The sequence below is a fragment of the Ornithodoros turicata genome, chromosome 1 (genome assembly GCF_037126465.1).
Source record: "Ornithodoros turicata isolate Travis chromosome 1, ASM3712646v1, whole genome shotgun sequence".
Lineage (NCBI taxonomy): Eukaryota > Metazoa > Arthropoda > Arachnida > Ixodida > Argasidae > Ornithodoros > Ornithodoros turicata.
In genome coordinates, this window is record NC_088201.1 from 15,619,998 (window position 1) to 15,644,388 (window position 24,391).

A 24,391-nucleotide genomic window follows, 5' to 3' on the forward strand; every position below is an offset into this window, starting at 1 on the left:
ACTGGATAGCTGTCAAGTTAATGCTGCTAGTGCATTACAGCATCCATTTAAATTGTATAGTGCAAGATGTATAGCATGCAACAAACCTGTACTGCATTTGTCCTGTGTAAAGTTGCGCATGTAGAACTAAAGGAACTGGGAGTGGACCAAACAACTTTGAAATTTCCAACTCCATTCCATGTGAAACTTCAATTATATCAGTTTCATATCTCAGCTGCTCACCACAAATTTCAGGAGGCAGCTGCAGTGTGTAGCATGTGAACTGCTAACCTCAGAACCAATGGAATAGTTCAGAAATGGCAAAATGAGTTCACTTCACAAATATCCATTGTTCCAGCCCTTCAACAGCCAAAATTTGGGCAACGACGTCATTACAGCTATGCCAACGGTTCCTACTTAAGGCACTAAGCGTGACTCAAGCATGTCATCCTTTCCTTCATGCTGGATGTAGGAAAGGAAGTTCCTCTAGTGCCCTGTCAACAATGGACCTTGGATGATTATGCAACAGAGAAAATGTATCAATTAATGTGGTTTTATTCAAGCGAGACGCAGTAGTAACTGACTAGAGTGTATAAGTTAGGATACATAAAATCAAGCATTGCCTGCTCAAGTATTCATACACTTCACTGTATAGTACCATGGATTAATACTACTGCCATGGATATAGTCCCCCAACCCACCCATTTAGACAGACCAAAATATAACTTTTGTGCATTTCTAGAAAATATATTGTGTGCATATATCAGAGAAAGGGACCAATAGTTTCAACCCATTATTCGACAAAACATTGCCGTATAGTTTAACCTGGCACACGTTCAGTAATTTATTCTGCTAAAATATACAAAAAGCCATGCACTTGAGGAAGATGCACAGAAGTGAACTGATAATCAACAGGATCAAAATGTGTTAAACCACATCAATTGCAACACCATGCCAATAACTGGTCCCTTAAGTCTGAGTTACATCACACCATCCCTTCTGCATTGAGGGCATTAGCACCATGAAAAGAATGGAGCCTTGTTTTGGAAACTTTGGATGAAGTTATCGTTCAGCGACTTAATGCGTCCTCGTGCGCCCGAGCGACTGCTCCTCTCCACAATAACAGCATGCATCTGAACCAACTGTACAGGTGACTTCCCATCCTTGAGGGCCTGAGTCAGGTTCAGAATCTGAAATACGAGGGTGCAATCAGCCTATCTGTTTCAATTCTGTGCCACTGCTGTGTCTAGTTACCTGCCCTCTCATGACAGACATCTGTTTCTCAAAGTGATTCTTGTCAAAGCCAGGGTCTTTCTGCAATGGATAGCTAAGTAAATACATATCCGTACCATATGTAGTGCTTAAAGTATTGCACCGAGAAGCATTTATCCAGGGATCAAGGAAATTCGTGTTCACGATGTCTTCAATTGACTAATTTGACAAATCTTATGAGAACAAGATTAAAAAACATGACAAGACACTATAATGCATGCATCATTAATAAAATTGAAGGACGATTAATGTAATTAATGCGGCAGAAATGCGTTAGCATTCAGCCCACCCACCCACTACCACTATCCACCCCTAACTATCACTAACTGTTACTAACTACACAGCCACAACAGCGGCGCAAGCCTTCTTCCACATCCGCGACGTATTTTGAAACGCAGCTTTCGTTCCCCCCCAGTCTCGTTTGCCCGCTTTCGGCGCCGAGCAGTGGCATCCGCTGCCTGACGTTGCTTGCGTTGTTCCTCGGTTTCGGCAGCTCGTCGCCTCCGCAAGTTCAGACTCGCCGGCGTATCTGGCGCGCCGCCAAGACCGCTTCCGCAGACGTGCTCCTCTCCGTGAGGTCACTCGCTGCGGCGCGTGTACATTGGCTTGCGCTCCGTGACATACTTTCCCTTACTCTCAACTCTCCACTGCCGTCCTCCTCCTCCTCCTCTCTCACGCGGCGTACTTCCCTCTCCCCGTTTTGACCACGGATCGACACAAACAATTTTCCTTGAAACACCACTTCTAATGCTCACACATTAAAAATTCTGATTGATGTTTCCCTTATGTCATGTACGTGAGCTTCTATGACTACATGTTTGTACAAGCTGATTGTACAAGTTTGCTCCCCAGGAAAATTTAAATAAACTAGTCTGGCATGCACGTCCGACTCCAAACAAATTTCCCGCTAGCCCTTTCGCTTCAAATCGACATATTTCTAGAGTTATGCATGCTGAGTCATGACAGCCATGACATAGCGCCTTGGGTTGAATCAGGTTCAGTTCAACCTGATTACACCCGAATTCTTGAAGCGAAACATAACCCGATATTTACCCCCAATTTTGTTAAAAAATATAACTCGAAAAAGTCAGGCCCCACGTATATTTAATTAAAGCAACAGTGCACACACTTCTGTGGTAAAGCAGTTCAATGCCTACTCGCGACTAAATGTGAAAATAAAGTTTGCGATAGTATCAGTTTTCGAAGTACTAATTCTTACTCGAAATTTTTGTGCCCTTATTATTCACTAACTTTTCAATTTGTGAAAATTAGGGGCACACGGAGAAGCAAGTGATGCATTTGTAGTGCCTTTCAACATGACAACTGGGTATCCGGAGCTAAGGGGAAACGAGTCTGCTGGACCACATTAGAACCCCTCCACATGCAGTGCAGCAGTCACCATGAAGAAATCCACAGTATCCTACTATATTTTGGGATCTAATCTAAATGGGACCTAGACAGTCTGCACTGTATTGACAATGTAGTTGCATAACTTGCTGCATGGACATAAACACACTGCACTTGCAACTGAAACACTTCAGATACAGTTGGTGCACTTGAGCGACCTCCAGTGACAGCTCCATTCCTGTGCAAGTCATAAGTAGGGCCTGACTTTTTCGGGTTTTATTTTTGGCCAAATTCGGGGGGTAAATATCGGGTGATATTTTTCATTTGAAAATTCGGGTTAAATCCCGTTACGGCATATTCTGTCGTCAGGAATTCGAGTGATTTTTTTTTGTTTAATAAAAATTTGTCTTAACATGGAACTAATGTTTAGCAATGTTATCAAACTTCATTTTAATGCACGCTTATGTGTGTGCCACGCGACCCGGATGTTTTTCGGGTTAAACCCGGATTTTACAGATTTCGTTCGGGGGGTAAATATCGGGCGGATTACTGACACGCATATCGAGTAGCTATCCCATCACAAAAAATAGCCGAACATCGTGTGTTTTGAAGCGCCCACAGCTTAGCGCTCGACCACTCTTTGCACACCCTCGCTCTCAGACCGACGAGAGGAAGTTGCTAAACCCAGCCCACACGGGGGTAGTAGAAAAAGCGAGAGTTCTTGAAATGGGGAGAGGGAAGGCATGATCCCAGAAGATGCCAGATATACGATAAACCGTGCCTGTCTCATCTGGCACCGAAGCAAGAAAATAAAAACATTCATTTGCGGCACGTTTTGGCTCACTTTTCCTACTACAGTAGACTTCCGTTAATACAACTTCCGATAATTCGTTTCTTCACTTAATTCGATCGAATTCGAAGGTCCGGTCAAATGCCCATATGTTTATATCGACAAAAAATTTCATTATTTCGAACATGAAAGCAGTTCGCATCATATAATTCGACCGATGCATCCGCGTAACACCGCACATAGCAGCAGAAAAGTTCGCCCTAAACCTCGGGTGGTAGATTGGCAGTGGAGACTGAACAGTACCAATCCGTACTGATAACCGCAAGTTTTAGTGCATTGTACGCTATTGTCTTTGCGTATGTAAGCGATAGCGTTGGTGGTCCTGCGCACGTGCAAAACGTAGAGCTTTGCGCATTGTGCAGAACCATCACGCTATCCCTTACGTACGCAAAGGCGGTGGCGTATGATGCACTAAAACCCAGGTCCCCCAAACTCACCTCGGAAAAGCGTGCAACGAAGAAGGCCGCCACTAGATACCCCACTGTTGCCGTTCCGGATCACTTCAGCGCGCTAAGTTTAGCAGCAAAATGTTTTTGTTGTTTCTGCGAATGCTTTATATGACCAAATAAGACGCGTATAACAACTTTCTGTGTCGTGTTTCACTTTTCGGTCCCGTTTTTAAACGTGTTCAGCGATCGGAAGGACCTAGCGCATGGCTGCGTGCATCACATAGCGTACCTGTCGTACCAGGCACCGCAGGCGCAGTCGTCCGTTTCTCCTTCGGTGATTTCGCCTGGCTTGGATTGTGCTTCAACTGGATCTTTAGCGCGCTACAATTCAACGCAAGCCAACGTCTGGTAACAATGGGGTATCTAAGGGCGGCCCCCGGCATTGCACGCATCTGGATAGGAACAAATACATGGGAAAATGGCGACCTTGGGGGACCTGCTAAAACCCAATCCATTTGGTAGCGGTTCGCGGTCCTGGCGAGTCCCAGGCGAGGAGGAAACGTTTCTTTCTCGTTTTTTGTTTCACGTTTCAACGGGCTTTTGTTCGGAATCCGTCGGTGCAACAAGAGTCCGATATACAACGTGCGCTTGGCAAGGTTCGATGACTTCGTGGAAGAACATCGTTGTCGAACGTGCCCCGCCCGCGCACGATTGCGGAAGCGAAACTGGAGACAATTTCGTCGAGAGCGTGCAGTGTGTGCACGCGCTCTATGTAGCATGCTTTCAAAAGCACGTTTCAAGCGCAAGCGACAGCAGACGAACGCACAAAAGCGACGTTGACCTCGTTAATTTTTCCGCCGATTCTTTAATTCAATCAAATTTCGCGTTCCCGTCAGGGTCGAATTAACGAAAGTTTACTGTATCCCTGTGTGGGCTGGGTTTCGCAACCTCCTTTCGTCAAACTGAGAGCAAAACTGAGTGTGTTCGAGCGTTAGTCTGTGGGCGGGGCTCCGAAACGCACAATGTTCCGCTATTTTTTCAGATGGGATAGCTCCACAATAACCGTGTCAATTATCATGAACTTGAGTATATTGGGCACGCACTTCACGTTGTTGGGGTAAAAAAAAGCCACCTTTACTTGGCAAACTACAGAGTTCAGTTTGTAAAAGCTGAGATAATAAAACTTTAGGTGACATTCACATCAGGTGGTGGCGAAAACCTAGTCAGAACAAACGTTGTTGACTGCGCGATTCTGGGTGGTGTAGGCTTTTAATTATAATTTAATGACACGTTTTCTGGGACGCCCTGTACGTTATTTTATCTAACTATTCTACAGAGACCAGGCATACACTGGAGAGCATCAGGCCTCAGTGGTATATTGTATACCTCGGATATGACAATACATACCTTAAAGAGAGCGTACAGCTCATCACAGAGCTCTTGAACAAAGTTCATATCTGAAAGCTGTGGAAGAACCAACTCCTTTGTTTCATTCGAGAAGGGTTTCTTGGCAAAAGGGAGCCAGGCCCAGTGGTATGGATCTGAGGTGGAGCAATTGCACCATGTAGCTGAGCTTTTACGTCAAATCACAAAACTCACAGGCTCTCCAAGAGTCTGGGTGCTTGAAGGGAAATGCTAAACCATTATCAATAGCAGCAATCCTAATCTCCGGCTGTTTTGGACTCCACGTCTGGAATTGGAACAAGAAATGAACACAGGGGATCTGCAAGCACATAAGCTGAGGAGTGGCTCAAGTTGTGCAACTATTTAAAGTTTGTCCACTTTAACAAATCAGCCAAGGGCAACAGTAGGACAGGAGAAAGGTGATAATGGGCAATTCAAAACAGTGTAGCACTTATGCTGCTATAAATACAGTGAAACCTTGGCAATTCAAACTCTTCAAATGTTTGGTCAGTGTGAAAGGTTGCTACAGTCCTGTAAATATATTCCTATTAGCTTGATATTGTAACTCAAAATTAGGTTTCAAATCAACTTCAAATTAACAAAGTTTCACTATGTACAAGACACCAAGCATAAACTTGAATGCAAAGGGTTTCTCAAACACATGCTATAGTAGCAGCATTCTTGTTATGTCACTGCTGAACTCTTGTTAATAATGTAGCATACTGCAAGACTGGCACTAGGCTACAAGGACAAAAAAAAAAGCTTGCTGCTGCAATCACACATTAGTTCAGTGGACAAACTGGACCTAACAGACAACTGGCAGGTGGCACAACATTCCTGATGCATTCACATAAACCACATTCTGACAAATGACAGGTGATTGGACCTTACCTCTCGTCCTTCGTGATGTGGTTCCTGAATCCAAAAGCAGCACACACACACACATTTACACACATATTTTTCTGATCCAAAATAATAAATAACAAGCACTGACTTCTAATGCTCATGACAATTACTGATACAATTACATGTGAATGCAGATTGGCTATCAGAAGTTTTCAATTGTTAAGAACACAGTAAAGATTTCAAACGTTCATAATGAGCATTGTATAAGATTACAATACCGTTGTACGTTGCATTGCACTGCCTATATCTACAGTCTACAGTATACTGCCTGTCTTGTGATTTCACTTTTTCTGAAGCAAAAATTTCTGTTCAGGGTCTATTAGTCCTTGTGGCACAGAATAAGTGTGTCTGCAACAGTTATGAGAACCGATTCAAAACGGTAACCCAATCTAAGATAGGTGAGCCTTATTGTAACAATGACCATAAGCACTTCTTGCCCCTACTGCATGTAACATTATGACATGCACATTGTGTGCAGTACGTGTGAATTTGTATGTGAGCTGCTGAACTGCACAAGTGCCTGTTATGTGCAATACGAGAGCTCAGTACAAAACAATATTCCTAATGCACACAAGAAGGTATTTCGAACTTGTCATGCTTATCTAAATATTGTACTAGGTGTAGTGCATAAACTTAATCTGAAGCCCAATTTGTGCATTCTTTGTTATGAAAGGCTGCATATTGCAATAGGAAACAGCTTTCAACATCAACTGAACAAATACCACAATGGTCTACGTGGCTCAAAATGGAATCACTATGACGGACTGCATTGAAGAAAACCATCTTAGGTTCAAACAAATTAAGCTTCCTATAGAATGGACAATCACCCTTTTCCACATTCAAGTTTATGCTTAAGCACAGATGACAAATCACGACACCCTGAGCTTGCGTCTTTCAATGAGGCAACGTTTTAGTGCATTCCTCGTCAATGGTAGGTGCAATACTGCATAAACAGCAAATACTTCGTAGATACGAGGCAAACATTCCTCGGTAGCTCAAAAGGTTCACAGCTCATGTCTAGAGCACCTGACAGGATGTTCCAAGTACCCTCATACAGAGGTTGACTATTCTGTTTTCATGCGGGTCACACAGTACCTTACCTACCCCCAGAACATTGTACATTTGAAGTAAAAACAATAAGCACCACCCTGTCACTAAAACCAAAGGCTAATAAAGAATTTTTAACTCTTGCGATGACTGACATGCAGTTTCAAGCTGAATCAATTTTCGTGTTTTGTGGCACGTCAGAAAACAACCAATGGACACATCATATAAATAGAACCCTGGGTTTTCCCGGAAAAATCTGAAACATATGCTGGTAAAATTTTAAAGAATTCAGATTTATCAAAAAAATCTCTGCTTTGGGGTGGTTCCAGTAAAACAGAGCTCAGCAAAAAAAGCCTTCATGACTGGTTGACAGGGCTTGTTTCCTTTTGCGTCCTTCCCGCAACAAGGAGGGGCAGTTCTCTTGCCTCAAATTCGCTGTGCTGCTCGAACAATATTTGCCGTTTAGAGACTCTACTCAACACGAGCAAATGGTGAGGGCATTTCAGCCATTTCCCATGTCTACAGTCAACCCTTAATTTATGAAGCCTGGTTTTACTAATTCCCTCGCTTTATCAATGGTACCCTCCTGGAACAAGGCACTCCCGTTCTCTCCTACCTCGGTTTACGAAACCTCAATTTCGGAACAGTGAACCCACGTTTGAGGGACAAACCTTGAAGACCTCACCCTTTTTACCTCAATTTACGAGGGGGTTGTCCAGGTCAATGGAGATCAACAAAGCATAAACGTACTGTGAGCACCTAACAATTTGGGTGTTGAAGGGCCGAATGAGCTAATGCCAGGATCCAACATCCATGAGCGACGACGTTAAAGTAGAGTAACATATATCAGCATGTGGTGCACGCTTATATACTATAGCGGCGCCACTGCTTGCTTATGACAATGCCGATGAGGCTGATTGAAAAGTTTGGCGCTCACAAATTTAACCGCCTCGGTTTTGAACTGTTAAATTTGCGCATTACTGTTCATGTAACGTTTCAATTTTTTCCTCCCTGTAATAACGAAATGAGGACATTTCAATTTTTGTTAGAGGCGGGCGTCTGAACACCAAACTGTTCAATCAGCCTCATTGCCATTGTCATTAGCAAGCACTGGCGCCGATATAGTATATAAGCGCGCGCCACACGCTGATGTACGTTCATCTACTTTAACGCATTATCCTGGCATCAGCTCATTTGACCCTTCCACACCCAAATTGTTAGGTAATAGCTGCTTTATCATTTCATTCATTGTATGTATCATCCCAGAGTGTTCAGCAAACTCTGTGTGCTTTCCAAATGTCATATTATGGAATCTCTTGAGTTAGGCAAATAGCCAGGGGCATCGGGTCCGTCATCGATGCTCGACTCCAACTTCACCCCATCTCCCTCGGTTTATCATGTACAGCACACAGTACAGCTATTTACCACAAACTATTCTCCGTCTCTTTGGGGCAGAGAGGGGCAAAGCAGCTGTCACTTTGGAGCCGGACTCTTGACTTCGAACGGACACACATGGAGAGAGTAATACCGTACTTCGAGGACAAGAACGGTGAGTCAAGCCTTAGATTACTCATGTTTCTCCTGAGCAAGATTGACACAGGAGAAACAATGGTGCAGAGCACTATTACGAAGTCTTTCCCAAGATAAACATATTCCCATCTCACAATGTATTTCCTATCATTCCAGTGCTTTCGTGTTCTTCCTCTCATTGCAAACCTCGAGTTATGAATCCCGGAATTTATTAACAAGGTTCCCTTCCCCCTATCTCTCTGAGTCATGCTTCTCCTCCTCCTTCTTAAACTGGACAAGGGAGCACAGATGACGTTAACGAATTCTCCTCTTCAAAGGACAGCTAGTTGCTGCAATGCAGAAAGTAAGACGGGATGCAAGAGAAAGCCGCCTTGTGACTATGTCAAGAAATATCAGGATTTCGAGGTGCTCACATTGCCTGGTGATAGTGTTGCAGATGTCGTTGTCTGCAAGTTCTGCCACATAACAGTAAATGTTTTTGCAAGGCAGCTTCTCATTCTATTTGTGAGTATGTCATTTCAAAGCTGTCGCCTTTTCTCTGAATTTCAAATGTTAACTCAGTTGCAAAAAAAATAAACAGCAAAAAACACTGAGTTCTCGCAAAATAATAAACTCCAAAGAACACCCTCTGAATATGCAAACGAACAACTCCAAAAACCTGGAACTTTACATATAAGTCATAATACCACAGAGTGAGGTACTAGAAATTTAGTTCCGTCAAACCATGACATTTTTTTGTTTTGTTTTTCCTAAAAAGGCAGTACAGATATGTCCTGAATTATCGCAGCACACATTTATTCACTCACCTGAGGTTCTTTGTCTGGTCTAACACATTTAATAAGCCAATTGTCATTTCCTCTATCTGCAAAAGCGAAGACTGATCATTAGCCACAATATACAAGCGAGTGATGAAATCAAAATGTTAGGACCAAAGGTAGGGGTTACCGGTATTTCGAATGATGTAGTCCAGTACTACCAGTCGCTCAAACTGTAGCTGAAACATATTTTGAAGGTCTTCTGGAAGTGCCTCAGACTCAAACTTCCGCAGCCAGAAGTCTGCATCCTGATACCCCTCCACGTACAATTGAAAGGAGCCAACCTACAACATTTTGAATGATACAACATCTATTTGTACACTTCTTTGGGCTTGTTGGTACTGAGTTAAACACATTTCTTAAAGGCAGTGATGGCCACTAACTACTTCTACAGTAGTTTAACTATAACTACTAACTACTTTGCAATGGAGTAGTTTAACTAGTAGTTCAACTACTTTTTGGTGGAGGTAGTTAAAACTACTTCTTTAACTACATCTATAACTACGTAACGTTATCCATCAACACAAATCCCATTCTATAGTGTTCTTGGACACCTAAATATGAATGGCAAGCAGTGATAAAAGAAGATTTAGTACGCATGCACGGCACAATTGCTCTGCAAGCTCAAGGTAAAAGTCGGAAGCACAATCGTGCCGTAAAGCTTGCGGCAAAATCGAAAGTAGTTGGCGCCTGCAGTAACCTAACTACTGTAGTTAACTACTCGAAATAGTAGTTTAACTAGTAGTTGCCACTACATTTCTGGAAGTAGTTGATAACTACTTTTGAACTACAATCAGATAGTTTAACTAGTAGTTTAACTACATGTAGTTAACTACTGGCCATCACTGCTTAGAGGCGCTAAAAACGGCCTGGGGGGCCCGGGACGAAATGAGGGACAACACAGCAACGAGCGCTCAACTTTCCGAGTTTTATTGACGTCTGCACTGTGGCATTTAATGTGGCATTTCGTTTTGTCCTTTTAGTGCTTCTAAGAAATGTCTGATACATCATCCATCCACACGAGTGCTGACAGTTAACTTGCCTTTGGAGGGAGACCAATCCTGTGAAAGCGACGTCCAACTTTTGGAAACCGTTCGGTGACGTTCTTTTTTGTCCGTGCTTTTGCCCGGTCAAGAGCTGAGTAATTGAATGTTTCACTAACTAGCTTGACTACCTGTAGCGAAGGAAAAAACTGTTTCCATAACGATATTAATGCAAACGTACGATGCACTCACTTTGGTTTTGGGGACAATGTTAAGCTGCAATTTCTGGTCAACAAGTGACGCTCCTGCTTCTGATAGGTAACCCTGGTTGGGAACTAGACAGCTCCTGCCGAAACAGCAGGGACAGCACAGCTTGTGCATCCACTTTGTCCATTTTGGGTTCAGTCTCCCGTAAGGCTCTTCGTCTTTTGGCTTGTACACAGCTATTTTCTGTAAAAGGTAATACGGGATCACGTCATCACGAGTTACGAGCCTGAGCACCATGGTTATACCAGTCCGTGCACAACAATTCGCAATGTCCATAATTATCTGTCATTCTGCGTGTGCTTCACGCAACTAAATATTAAGCAGGCACAGCTGCGGTACGTGAGAAGTAGGTCACTCAACGGTGGTCATCAGAATTAGATCTCGTTCCAACCTTGGGCCACTATCGCAAGACCTAAGCTGCAAATCTAACGCAAGTACGCACATTTACAAATGTTAAACGAAAAGTGACATGCGTAGTTTAGTTTGAGAGTGCAAGTTATCTTGTTGCATCACATGTAGCAAGAATGACAGCCTCGCATCATCAACGACAGCAAGTTATTTTGTTTACGTATAGCCCTAACCACACGTAGTTTATAAATGTCAGTTACCTTGAGCAATCGCGGAAGGGTTGCATCAAAACATTTACCATGTCACCCCTATTAACCACAGCAGTCGAATTTAGGCCTATAGACTTACCTTCCTCTCGCTGTTTTTGACAAAGTAACTTCCACTGGATCCTTGATATATTCGTTCGGGATATATAGCAAGTTCAATTGCCATCTCCGCTTCATGGACAACAGAAGAGAAGTGTGGATCATCGTGGAAACTTTCAAACGTGGCCCCTAAATCAGGCTCCATTCGACGAAGAAGAGGCTGGCTCTCTCGTGTCTGGGAATTGTTGCTAGCAAGCGCTCCTCCAACTGCAAATGTCACGTCAGGCAGGTTTTGCTCGTCGCTTTCTTGAAAAAATAAATTTGGGTCATCACTGGAGTTTATAGAATGTAATTTATCCTGTTCGCTGGTCATTGAACGAATAAAATAAAGCTGAAACGAGATGCATAGAGCTACTCGTTTCAAACAACGGTGTCCCTCGCAGGAAATATCAGCAGTGGCGTCAATATCACGTGGTTGCCATCGGTTGCTATGTCCGGCGGCAACATGTCCATGATGTCCACGAAGTGATTCACAAATGCGATTGCGTTTCGCTTTTTAAATTAAACCATCTAGAGAAACGTTAGAAGCTTTTTTTTACAATTTTTATTCGCGCACGGTCGCAATAAAAAACGAACTGTAAAACAGCTCGATCCGCCACCTACTTTCACCTCCCTTCCCATCCCTCCCATGCTGCTTCATGTGCGCGGGAACTGTTTGTGGTCAACGTTCATTACCGTGTGTACTTTAACTTCGTTTTTTGAAATGGCCGAGCGACCCGAGGACCTCAACCTACCCATGTCAGTCGTTACAAGGATTGTTAGGGATGCTCTTCCTGACGGTGTAAATGTTTCGAAAGAAGCTCGTGCGGCATTAGCGAAAGCTGCAAGTGTTTTTGTGCTTTATGCGACGTCGTGTGCGAACAATATTGCTGTGAGGGGAAAGCGAAAAACTGTGACTGGCTCGGACATTGTATCAGCAATGGGAGAAATGGAATTTGAAAGTTTCGTCGATTCCTTGTCTGGAAGTTTGGAACAGTTCCGACAGGGAAAGTCAAAAAAGGAGTCAACGAAGCACAAGAGGGAAAAGTCGAAAGACAAAACTGGTACTGCGTCTGACGATGGGGATAATGAAGTCAACGAAGATAATGAGCTAGACCAAGACGAAGATGACGATATGCAAGAGGAAGTGGAGGAAGAGGATGACTAGCAACGCTATAAGAAGATCACAGTTTTGTAAGATAGATTATGTGACCTGCGCCTTCTAGTTACGTCTGAACACGCGCTATATCTTAACCGACATGGACAAGCACCTGATTTTACGCATGAGAGCGTTTTCAAATCTATTTGTATGGAAAGTAATAGACTTATTTTCTATCATATCTTAGCATTTTACGCTCTGCAAATTACTGTTGAAATAAATGAAACATCATCCAGACTCGCTTCTTTATGAACCCAAAGATCTATCAAACACATGGGAAACAGTGTAATGTATAGCAGCAAAAAGTTGCAGTGTCACCGGCTGCCCAGTTTAAGTTTATGATAGAATATTTATTTTATTCGGAAGGATCATGACTACCATTCATGTGACAACATCATCAAACTTTAGCCAAATGCATAGTGTATAAGTAACCAACCTGACAATCGGGTGAAAATGGTAAAATGCAAGCAGAAAAGATTAGTTTGTGTTATTGTGGCCAAAGCATATTGCTGGGTTTCTTCCCAGCTACATCGCTGCTGGTCCTACATTCGATGCATGGGCTTCTTCCTGCAGGACCACATTTAGAGCTTACAGGACCCGGGGCACCTTAGTCACAACAAATAAACCCACGATAAATAATTAAATCTGTACATCAGTGCATGTCACTGGCAAGTACTAAGTTATTCACATACAGAAAGGTCAAAAGGTATATTTGAAGTAAATGCACTTATGCCAATATATAAACATATGTCAGTGATGTACCAATTCTCTCTCACCTGAAGATCTGGTAGCCATCACATCAAACATAGGACATGAACCTGGCAAGCAGCTTGCCAGGTTCATGTCCTATGTTTGATGTGATGGCTTGAAGCTGCAAAGGCACAGGTAGCATAAGTTCTCGTCTCAGCATCTGCCAGACACCACATGTCGTCTCAGTTTGTACCTGTTGGACACGACTGGTACAGTACCCTGCGTTCTTGTTAGGTAGTAGGGAATGGACCAAAATGAGGTTGAAAGCTTCCCATAGCGAAATTCAAATTTCACGAAACAGAATATTACACTCCGAGACCTCGGTGCACTTTGTTACATTTGTTGCTTTCCTTAGTTTGCCTGCAGCTGCTGTCACAGAAATTTGTAATACCCAGTTCTAGCTCACCACGCCTATCCTGAAATGATTTTAGAAAATACTACTGCCACCAAACTAGGCTGAGAACTTTCTTCATGCTTGAACCATTCGAGAATTTACGTTCCCAACCTTTCTTAGCAGTTCATATGACGCTCACTGTTTGGACTTCATATGTTGCCTTCAGGTGTTTGTTCCAAGTCATTTCAATATCTCCAAGTGCATTTCAAATGCAGTTGGATGCTATGATGACTTCAATGCCTGCTGACAAACAGGAGCCTTGCAGTGTTATCAATATTCTCTTAGTTATTTCCTTATTAGTTATTCCTTCTTAGTTATTTCCTTATTTCCTTAGTTATTCTCTTAGTTATAACTCACGTAATCTTTGCATGAAACCAAAATTACTAGTGCCTTCAAGAATTGCAAGGGACGACAACATTCAATAAGTGTGGTGCACAGATTAAAAACTGCCGGTGCGTTCTTATCTGTTAAGACGGACTCATGCGATCTAGTTACGTTCGCTTCCGGCGAAGGGTGGCGGCACCATCGGAAAATTGATTTCCTTTCTTTCGCTTTCATACGCAAGGATCTGGAAAACTGCAGCAAGTTTGTCGAATTTGTTGATTGCAATCAATCCTAGACTGTTGCTGTAGGAAATGACATCATTTTGGCAAAGATATCGCGGCTGTGCGTGCCGAGAGAAGCGATTTTGTTGCATCTCCCATAGGACTCCCATGTATTGAAAATTTGACAAACATTCATTCGCCAAAAACCAGTGGATCGCTACAGGCCTTCAAAAAGGTGTCATTCCCTAGATAAACTTGAGAGGAACACACATGTACCTGTTTCTTGTACAAATCTAGCAAGGCTTACGAGAACCCTGTGAAGAAAAATTCCCCATACACTTTTTTAAGAAGTGAGTCCACCTTGAAGCCTGGATATCTGTCTGGCGTCATCCATACTCTTACGATCAGTACACAATTCGATCACAGTTGTCTCGCGACGTAAAGCCCCGCATTATTATTAGTACACAATTCTTAAAAATAAAGGTTTCACTATATTTGGATCCTATCTTTTAGCTATCCATATAAGCACCCCTCAAGCAAAGCAAAAGCTTGCCAATGTACACTTACCGTACTTCGTTTTCATTCTTTATTTGTTTTGTCAACTCCCCAACAGCATGAGATAATTTCTTATGTCGAAAGCTGATCTTCAGCACAGGAGCTTTAGGACTTTGGTTATGTCACAAGCTTCCAATCTTCCTCTCTCTCTTTTTTTTTTTTTTTTTCGATATGCTGTAAGTTCTGTCACTGTAAATTTGCATCTACTATGCAATTTATACTTCGGCACCCAACCCCACCCCCACCCCGCCGTGATATGACTGGGAGGTCCGATGTCTGTGTGACGCTTCCTACAGGTCTCTGGCAGCAGTGCCAAACGACCACGAGTGGAGAGCCTGACTCGGGTGAAGACACTAATCCGAAGACAGGGATGTGCTTGGAACCGACATGGACATTTCCATACAGGGCGTTCCCCGCCGGGGACAGAAGAGATGAATAATTCCAACGATAAAACATTTGATAACTCGTTCATCACAGTCACGTACCGGAAGAACCGCGCCGGTGGTATTCCCATATTATTTCGACTGGCATCTGGCTTCTGGAATGTGAATCCCGGTCCAGTCGCCAGTGAGAAACGTCTACTAGCCCAACCAACAAGTTATGGATCATGAGTGAGTGAAAAAGGAAAAAAAAATTGAGAAAATTGGCACCACCAACGTGGAAGCCGGCTACTCCATACCCTCATCGTTCCCATCGAGGTGGTTCTCTCTTCAGTATGGTTCACACAACTGCGTTTCATTGCGTGCGAACGTTGGTTACCGTAGCAACAGACGCGTAGTGATGCTTTCAGAACGCAAGGAGTTTGCCCGAGCTGAACATTTCAGACGCACGCACCGAGCCGCAAGCGGGAACCAATCGCTGCCTTCTACCCTTCTACGTATGCGTTTTGAGGCGCTTCTCCTCCTCTGGGTGAGATGAATTTCGACATGGGCGCAGCGAACATGGAGCGCATGGACGTTGCAAGAAAGAAAGATAGAGGATTAATTACTTTTCGACACTAAGTACACTCAAGCTAACTGGAGTTCGTGTCACGTTCGACCCAAACGTGGACATAAAACTGTCCGCCATAACGCTTCGTGAAAGACGCGCACCGGTGCCCGTATGTATGTGAACAGTCCAGCGGATCGTTTATGCCGCACGTCCGCCGCACGCGGGTGCTGCACGCAATGAAACGCGCCAGTATGAACCAGAGCACGGCACGGGCCGCATTCTTAGGCCCAGGCCTGGCCCGAGATCGATCTTCCTTTGATTTACCCGCCCGGCCCGATGGCTACATACCGCTTGCCAAAGTGCTTACATGACTGCCAAAGTCAGTAGTTACCCAGAAATCGACCTCTGAGAGGTTATCGAGCTGCGGGGGGGGGGGGGGGGGTATATGTTTAGGGATACATGTTTTGTGTGTATGCATCAGTAGCCGAGTTGTATTAGGCAATCTAAAGAATTTCGGGGGGGGGGGAACCAGAGGGGTGTGGAAATCCCTAGCCCAAGCCCGAATAATTGCTAGGTTTCCCGATCCGACCCCAAGAAACATCTAGGCTACCCGGTCCATTGTAGCGGGCTGTACAAGTTGACCATATGGCTAACTAACAGTAGGGTAACACGCAGGCTCCAGCTCGAGCAATGTACAGGCCCGGCTCATGCCCATAATGTCAAACCAGAGCCCGGTCCAGGCCCGTAGAGAGAAGGCTTTACCCGGCCCACGGGCCGGGCTCGGGCTTTCGGGTAAGCCTGAGCCCGTGCAGTGATCTATAGGATGAACCATGCTTTCGTCTCCGTACGGTCCTTAGCGGCTGCCCGCAACTTTTTGTCAGGAAGGGCTTAGCTGAAATTCCAGTGCTACCATCAATACCGAAATCGTATGTCAGAAATATGGGCAAGATTTATGACGTCCCTAAAGAGTACTCGAACGACAATCTCGTGCTTTATCTCAAAGATGCAGGGGTCATGTCTGCAAGTCAACAGATCCGGCATTCCATGGCAGACGATGGTGGTGATGTGTCCACTCCATTACGCAGCCATCATACTGACTTTTCAACCCGTAATCCGTTTTCCACAGCGGATTGTCCTAGGATTTCACACCTTCACAGTTCATGAGTACATCAAAGGCCCCACACGCAGTGCTCTAACTGCCAACGATTTGGTCTTATGGCTCGAAATTGCTGAGGTACTACAAAATGTGGAATATGTGCTGGGCTTCATCGAATATCAGACTGCAACGCGAAAAGAGAGCCAAAGTGTGCTAACTGCATGGAAGCCCGGCCATCCCGCATCCTTTTCCTTTTGTCCTGTTAAGACCGCCGCTACCAAAAGTCACCAAGAACATGCTACGACATAAGTCTGACACTCCTATAGGAGTGGCAATGTCAATTTCACGTCCGCTACAAACGCACAAGACTTTCCTGAAATTCCACCTCGATTTGCACCAAGCGAACGGAGACCGCAGAATACTATCACAGCCAAGCAAAAAACATGCAGCCGACCAACACCTCCTGACCTATCAGGACAGATTCCACGCACCTACGCTAATGTGACGGAACCAACAGGCGTGAAAGGACAGTTAATACCATCAGCTACCGCAGAAGTGCATTTTCTGGGACTCTTTTCTGCGATTTCCTGGAGCGTCGCAACTGCCCGAGGTTCAAGCACTTTTGGCACTGGAGGGATTATCTTTGCTTCAGCATGGCAGCCTTGTATAGAAATGCCATAGCGATGCAGTGGAATCATCGAAGCCTGTGTAACGACCTCCAACGACCTACAACAGTACATGTTCCTTCTGGTAGTTGTATGAGAACACAGCATGGCGGCTTCACATCGCGTTAATGGATACATAATGTGTCGATCTGATAAATAATCCGAGAGAATAACAGCGCTATGCGCTCGTTTGTAATGACTTCGTTGCAGCGCCCACAGGGTCAGTTTGTCATCGCTCTCTGGATTATGTCACCTGCATGACCCGCCTTGGGCCCATGCTGTTAACGGTCAAACATAACTAGCACTACAGCACGAGGACGGACATGGCACTGTGGTAGACTTCCAACAAAAGATTTATTGACACGTTATGCAAATGCTGATAGGTACAGCTCCGCACTGGCAAAAAATTCGGTCTCACTTCCCAGCGCGATAAATGCCACCCATGGAGCACTGGGGGAATGTTAAGTAAAAAAAAAAAAAAAAATCCTTGCGTTAAACTAACAGAATAATTCTGTTCAATTAAGATTTCCTCGTGGCACCAAGGGTTGCTGCAATCGCGCTCGGGAACGAGACCACTTTTTTTTTCAGTGTTATAACTAAGGTTGACCTAGGCTGTACAACGTCCCGATTTGCGTTCTCTGCACCGGAAAAATTGAGAAAATTCTGGAAGATCACCAGCGACAACGGGACCACAGGCCAATGCAGCATAAAACATCTTACAAATTTTGTCATATGCAGAGCCAATGTGATATATGACATCCCGCTCACACGTGGAAGATCATACATATAGGGGATCCGGACATTTCGGTGCAGGACATTTCGGTGCACGGACGTTTCGGTGAACGGACATTTTGGTGCAAAACGTTGCTTGGGGCTCCCGGAAAAATGGTCCCTGTAATCGCTGTCACAACTTCGACATACCGTAATAAAACAAAGGGAAGAGGGCGGTTGGCATCGAAGGTAGTGTTGTCAAGAAATTTGGTTTACATAGAGAAGAACGTGCGTTATGTATTTTTTGTGCACTATTATAGATTTAAGACGTGATCTGCATGTGTTCGTGGTCTGTCGTGGCTTTTAAACTTTTGGGGCATTTTCTTTTTTAATATTTTGCGCCCAATGTTCTGGTCGGTGCTGTACAGAAATTGATTTTTTAAATTTCTTTTTCAAGAGTAGATGAAGAATTGCTCTTTAATTTTGTAGTGAGTATTATCTCGAAGGGGGCATCTTCAAGGTACGGATATTATGCAATTTGAATTTATTTTGTTGAGGACGTGTCGGTTACATCTTTGGTGGAAGCATTTGATTAAACGTTATTCCCCTTGTATTTCTACATAATTTTTCCTCGGTGATGGCCGCGTATTTTCAAGGCCTAAACAAGCATATAATATTACCGTGGTGCCCCTCCAAAAGCTGTTAGACTCGCTAGCCATAAACTGGTCGTCTTTTCAACGGTAAAAACAGTGCTTTAATGCACTTATGCTTCATAGGTATGTCGAAGAGGCGGTTGTGGAAAGTATTGCTAAAGTAAGATGCGATAGACATAAATTTAATTTTAATAATCAACAATTTTTTGCTCGTTTATTTTTAACATAGTTCATCACAAATCACTCACAGGGTGGCCATAATGCGATAAAACTGCTTATTTCATGCTTGAAGACTTTTGTTCCATTTATGGAAACTTGAAGAGGCCACGGGAAGGTGCAGAGCTCTTATCCAAACGGGAACACAGGAACTGCTATATTCCCTTCTGAACACCGGGACATGGTAACGTGGTAACTTTTTGGAATACAAGGGGAATAATGTCTAATCATATGCTTCCACCAAGGGTGTAACCGGCACGTCCTCAACAAATGAAATTCAAATTGCATAATATCCGTACTTTGAAGATGCCCTTTGCGAGATAATACTCAGTATGACAAAGCAATTCTTCACATACCCTTGAAAAAAAGAAATAAAAAAAATGAACAGACAAGACTAGAGAGTGGGGCGCATGAAAGACTAGAGAGTGGGGCGCAAAATATTAAAGAAGAAAATGCCCCTAAAGTTTAAAATCCACGAGAGACCACGAACACATGCAGATCATGTCCTAAATCTATAATAGTGCACAAAAAATACATAAAGCACGTTCTTCTCTATGTAAACCAAATTTCCTGACAACACTACTTTTGACACCAAGCCGCCCTGTTCCTTTTGTTTTATTGCCATATGTCGACATCGTGACAGCCATTCCCGGAACCCACGTTGCAGTGATCCCTCGCCGCTGGAGCGCTTTGCACCGAAATGTCCGTGCACCGAAACTTCCGCACCGAAATGTCCTAGACCCTAGATATAGGGCAAACAGGACGGTGCCTCATTGTAAGGTTGAGAGAACATGCAGCCACCCCATCAGGCCACCTAGCTGTCTAGTGCAGCAAGTGCGGCTGCACTCCAGTGTTTCACAACACAGTGATAAAAGAGCGCTCAGCAGATCAGCGCACTAGAGAGATTGTCGAAGCGTATCAATAAGAAAAAGAGGGTCACTTTGTGTAAGCCAGGCATCGGTGGCGTTATATGATAAGGAGGTCTTGTTCCTGAAAAAAATGGGATAAAGGGGGTTGGGTTTTCGACCGGTTCCTGTTGTTAAGTAATACGTGAAAGATGATAACGGTGGTATTTAGAAAAGCCTGTTTGTCCTATCAAACAATATTTTGTTTGGCTCGTACCAGCTTGCCCGGTTCACTACCATTGTGCTGTTAACGGTCGTCAGTATACTTTCTATCAGTATATCAGTATATTTTCTGGGACACCCTGTCCCGGAAAACGTGTGCCACGGTACACTTAGCCGCAGCAAAGCGTTTGAGTGGTGCAAACGGTTCCGAGACGGCCTTACATCAGTGCAGGACGATCCCGGCCGGGGCGGGTCAGAGCCCAGTGTCAGAGTTCCCGAGAACATCCAACTTGTGGAGCGCCTGATCCTGAAAGACCGACAGATAACATGTCTCGAACTGGCTCGAAAGACGGACCTTTCTGTGGGAACGTTGAACACTATCATTCATGAACACCTCCAGTTTCGGAAAGTTAGTGCCCGTTGGGTCCCGAGGCAGCTTTCCGTGTTTGACCGGCAGAGAAGACTGGAAATCTCCCAAGAGCTAAGGTACCGTTTCGACACTGAAGGACATCCTTTCCTTGATCGGATCATCACGTGCGATGAAACGTGGGTGCACCATTTCACTCCTGAGTCTAAACGCGCATCAAAACAGTGGAAGCATCCGGGCTCGCCAGCTCCCAAAAAGTTCCGAAGCACTTCGTCTGCGGGTAAGGTCATGGCCACGGTTTTCTGGGACATGGCTGGCGTTGTTCATGTTGGTTTTCTGCCCAGTGGTACCACCATCAATAGTGCATATTACTGCCAAGTTCTCAGGGATGTGCATACGGCGCTGAAGCAAAAGCGGCAGGGCCTCATCACCAAAGGAGTCCTCCTCCTACAGGACAATGCACGCCCGCATACCGCGCATCTCACGACACGCGCCTTACAGGAAGTTGGCTGGGAGTTGCTGCCACATCCCCCTTACAGTCCAGACCTCACCCCCAGCGATTTCCATCTCTTCGGGCCACTGAAGGCGTTCCTTGGGGGCCGCCACTTCAGCTGCGACGACGAGGTCAAGAATGCGGCCCGATCATGGCTGCTACGCGCCGGTAAGGATTTCTACGCTGCTGGCATCCAAGCCCTCGTGAAACGCTGGGACAAGTGCATTAGTGCAGCTGGAGATTACGTTGAAAAATAAAACGAAAAATGAAAAGTCCCGGTTTGACTTGAACACCCCTCGTACATAAGTAAATTTACGTTGCATGACATTCACATCATGAGGTGGCAAAAACCTACCGGAAATGTACTGCCTATGTACTGCAGTACTTTGTACTTAGTAAGCACTGATGAAAGTTCACTGAACTTTCTGAAGAACTGAAAGTGCTTAGCACTGAGCACTGATGTACTGGCTATGTACTGCCTAGCTGGAAGGAAACAAATGCCGTTGACCGCATGATTCTAGGTGGTGTAGTTATTTTATCAAAATTCAATTATACGTTTTCTTGGACACCCTGTATATCTACGTCCCGCAGTACGGGTTCCTTGGAGTGAACTCGTACAGTTACTTGAATCACTGGAAACCCCCACGCTTGTGCTGGGTGACTTCAACACTCATCATAGCGGCCGGGAAAGCTGGAGGACCGACGAAAGAGGAAGGAGGCTGTTGGATGTAATGGAGAACCGTCAGATGTGTCTACTAAACAATCGGGCAGCAACTTATATGCGAACCCCTACGTCACTCGATGTAGTTGACTTTTCGTGGTGCTCAGCAGACATAATTCGACACTTGTCGTGCGGCACGCATGACGACACCAGGGGGGTGACCATTTTCCTCTGTATATTTCGCGCGACAACCAACTATACCGGACTGGTTTCATTCAATAATTGCATGGAGTCTCTTTCATGAAGGCCTCAGAACATCTGTACACAACACACCGGCATGCCACCAAGAGGCGCTATCGCCAGCAATTCGTTGCGGCTTTACTATGCGGTGGTCAGGCCCAAAGGATAACAGGACACGTCGGTCATTCTCCAGCAATTAACCCGCTAGGGGCATTCGACGGGTTGTGGTATCAATTTTCCTGGACATCAAGCGCGCTTATGATGCCGTTTCGCACATTTCTTTTGTCGCAGGTCTTTTGCACATTATATACTGCTCTTGTGCTGCCTATCCTTGAATATTGCGCTCCTCCCGATGGGCGCTGGATCCCGCAACGAGCCGGCAGAGGCGTTAAGAGTCTGTGCGAATGAAAGCTTCGAAGACTGTTTTGTCCAGAAGTGATAGACAGACCACAAAGCTGTCCTACGAGTAGCGTCTGCGGGCACTAATTGACTGAACCAGGCTCTACAGACGGCGAGACTTTTCACGAAGGGTCCTCCTATACAAAGTCCTTCATGGCCTTTGTCCTTTACCTGAGGGTTACGTACGAAGATGTCGACGGGATCCCTTTAAACTTGAGCAGCGACTAGCACGTACCACAGGCACCTCTTCATCGCTATTCATCCAGGCCCCCTCACTTTGGAACCTCCTCCCAGCGGAGGCCCGCTTGGTTTCTATAGTGTTAGGGAATTTAAGCAGGTTCTTCGTTCAGTGGACTTTTGAGTGTTTCCATATGTCTTTTCTTCTTCCTTTTGTGTCTTTCTTTCCCCCTTTTTAAGCCATAGCCGAGGAGGCATCCTGCACTTCTGTGTATGGGCTTTTCTGCCTTTTGGATGTCTCAGGCTCTCGGCTAAGGCATGTTATTGTTGAGCCAATAAAGTTTCATTCACTGTACGCCTTGCGCACTTTTGGTGGATCCAGTCGACTCTTCAACTGGCTCTGAGACTTCTTTTGGGACCGAACCGTCGCTGTCCGTACACCCCAAGCCCCAAACATAATGTCCCTCAAGCAGTTCAGCAAGGAACCTTCCTGATTCCGACACTTTTTAATGTGGTGATGGCGGGCCTAAAATCGACAATTCCTCGAAAAGTAACATTCTCTTTACATTTAGATAGCGCTGCCCTTTGGACAGTAGGAAAATCACGACCTGCCATTCGGCGCCGCTTGTAGCCGGCTTTAAATAACATCTACAAGTACTTCATGCAAATTGGGATGGACTTTTCGCCCGAAAAGTGCTCCCGTTCACACGCAAGGCCATGGCAACTTTCCTTCTGTGGGTCGCGGTGCCAAGAAACTCGAGCCTGTACGTTTCCGTCGTTTCCTTCGCATGGTCATGGACTCAGTTCTACGCTGTACTCGCCACATTAAGGACCCTGAGGCGCGATGGATCCCCCGCGCTATTCAACGTCCTTCTGGCTCTGGATGGGACTATGATCAATGCTCCCTTCTTGCAGTTCACACAGACCTAGTGCTGGCGACTGTGCTTTGCAGCTTTCCGGTCCTGTACACGATTTCCACATCATTAAATACCCTTCGGAGCTTGTTTGCTCGTAGCCCTCGTCGCTGCCTGGGAGTTCCAAGAATGGCTGAAACACTGTAGGTTCTGGCTGAAGCTGGAGAACTCCCGAATAAGGTACTACGTGAATGGGAAACAACTGGGCGATTCCTCCGTTTGCGTACGCACAATCGCCGTCACCCGCTCCTCCAGATGACACGACCGGACCTAACTGGCTTCGTAGCTAAGGCCGTAACACCAACGAAAGCCCCTTGGTCTCTACCGGTCGATCCCCGCCCATCCCATAGCCCCGTCGATCCCATCGAGAGATACTACCCCATCTCCTTGGAGTCTTCCGTATTTTCGGGAACGAAGAGACCAAGTTCCCCCTCAAGTCCTTCGAGACCATTTTTCTGCTCCGGCAGAAGATACATTTTCCACTTCTGCCAGCGGCACACACGGATGGCGCTTCCAGAAACGGCAAGTCTGCATCGGCCTCTGTAATACCATCCGAAGGCGTAGTGCAAGGACAACGCCTTTCTAATCCTACCTCATCAAGAGCTGCAAAACTCTATGCCATTCTGTTCTTTCTGCAACACAGTTGACCTTAGACCGCGAGAATGGACAGTGTTCACAGACTCAAAATCTGCACTGAAAGCTATAGAGAACACAGGCATATGAGCCTTGTCCGCCCCCATAGCGACGGACATGTTAATGGCTTAGAAGCATGTTTACGAAGCAGGACACAGGCTAGTTCTCCAGTGGGTTCCAGCCCATTGTGTTGTCGGGGGGAACGAACAGTCAGTCAGAGCCGCAGAAGCAGCTGTCTCATCTAGGTGACGGACGAGTATTGCACTGTTGAGAGGAGACCGTCGT

The 24,391-nt window shown here is 45.1% G+C and overlaps 1 protein-coding gene across 3 annotated transcripts in view; it reads right to left on the reverse strand.

Annotated features, from left to right (window-relative positions):
- Positions 1 to 516: 516 nt before the first annotated feature.
- LOC135377532 (phosphatidylinositol 4-kinase type 2-beta-like) overlaps positions 517 to 24,391 on the reverse strand; it is a 33,046-nt gene continuing 9,171 nt past the window's right edge. The window contains exons 2-11 of one of the 3 annotated variants that reach the window (XM_064610026.1): positions 11,486 to 11,748; positions 10,775 to 10,972; positions 10,582 to 10,713; positions 9,670 to 9,823; positions 9,531 to 9,586; positions 6,133 to 6,156; positions 5,437 to 5,527; positions 5,245 to 5,378; positions 1,234 to 1,293; positions 517 to 1,169 (exon numbers count right to left, since the gene is read on the reverse strand). In XM_064610026.1, coding sequence (XP_064466096.1) covers positions 993 to 1,169; positions 1,234 to 1,293; positions 5,245 to 5,378; positions 5,437 to 5,527; positions 6,133 to 6,156; positions 9,531 to 9,586; positions 9,670 to 9,823; positions 10,582 to 10,713; positions 10,775 to 10,972; positions 11,486 to 11,748 — 1,289 coding nt within the window. In that variant the 3' untranslated portion in view covers positions 517 to 992. Of the gene's footprint in view, positions 1,170 to 1,233; positions 1,294 to 5,244; positions 5,379 to 5,436; positions 5,528 to 6,132; positions 6,157 to 9,530; positions 9,587 to 9,669; positions 9,824 to 10,581; positions 10,714 to 10,774; positions 10,973 to 11,485; positions 11,934 to 24,391 lie in introns of those variants that run through there. The other 2 variants (XM_064610027.1, XM_064610025.1) reach the window with 2 other exon arrangements.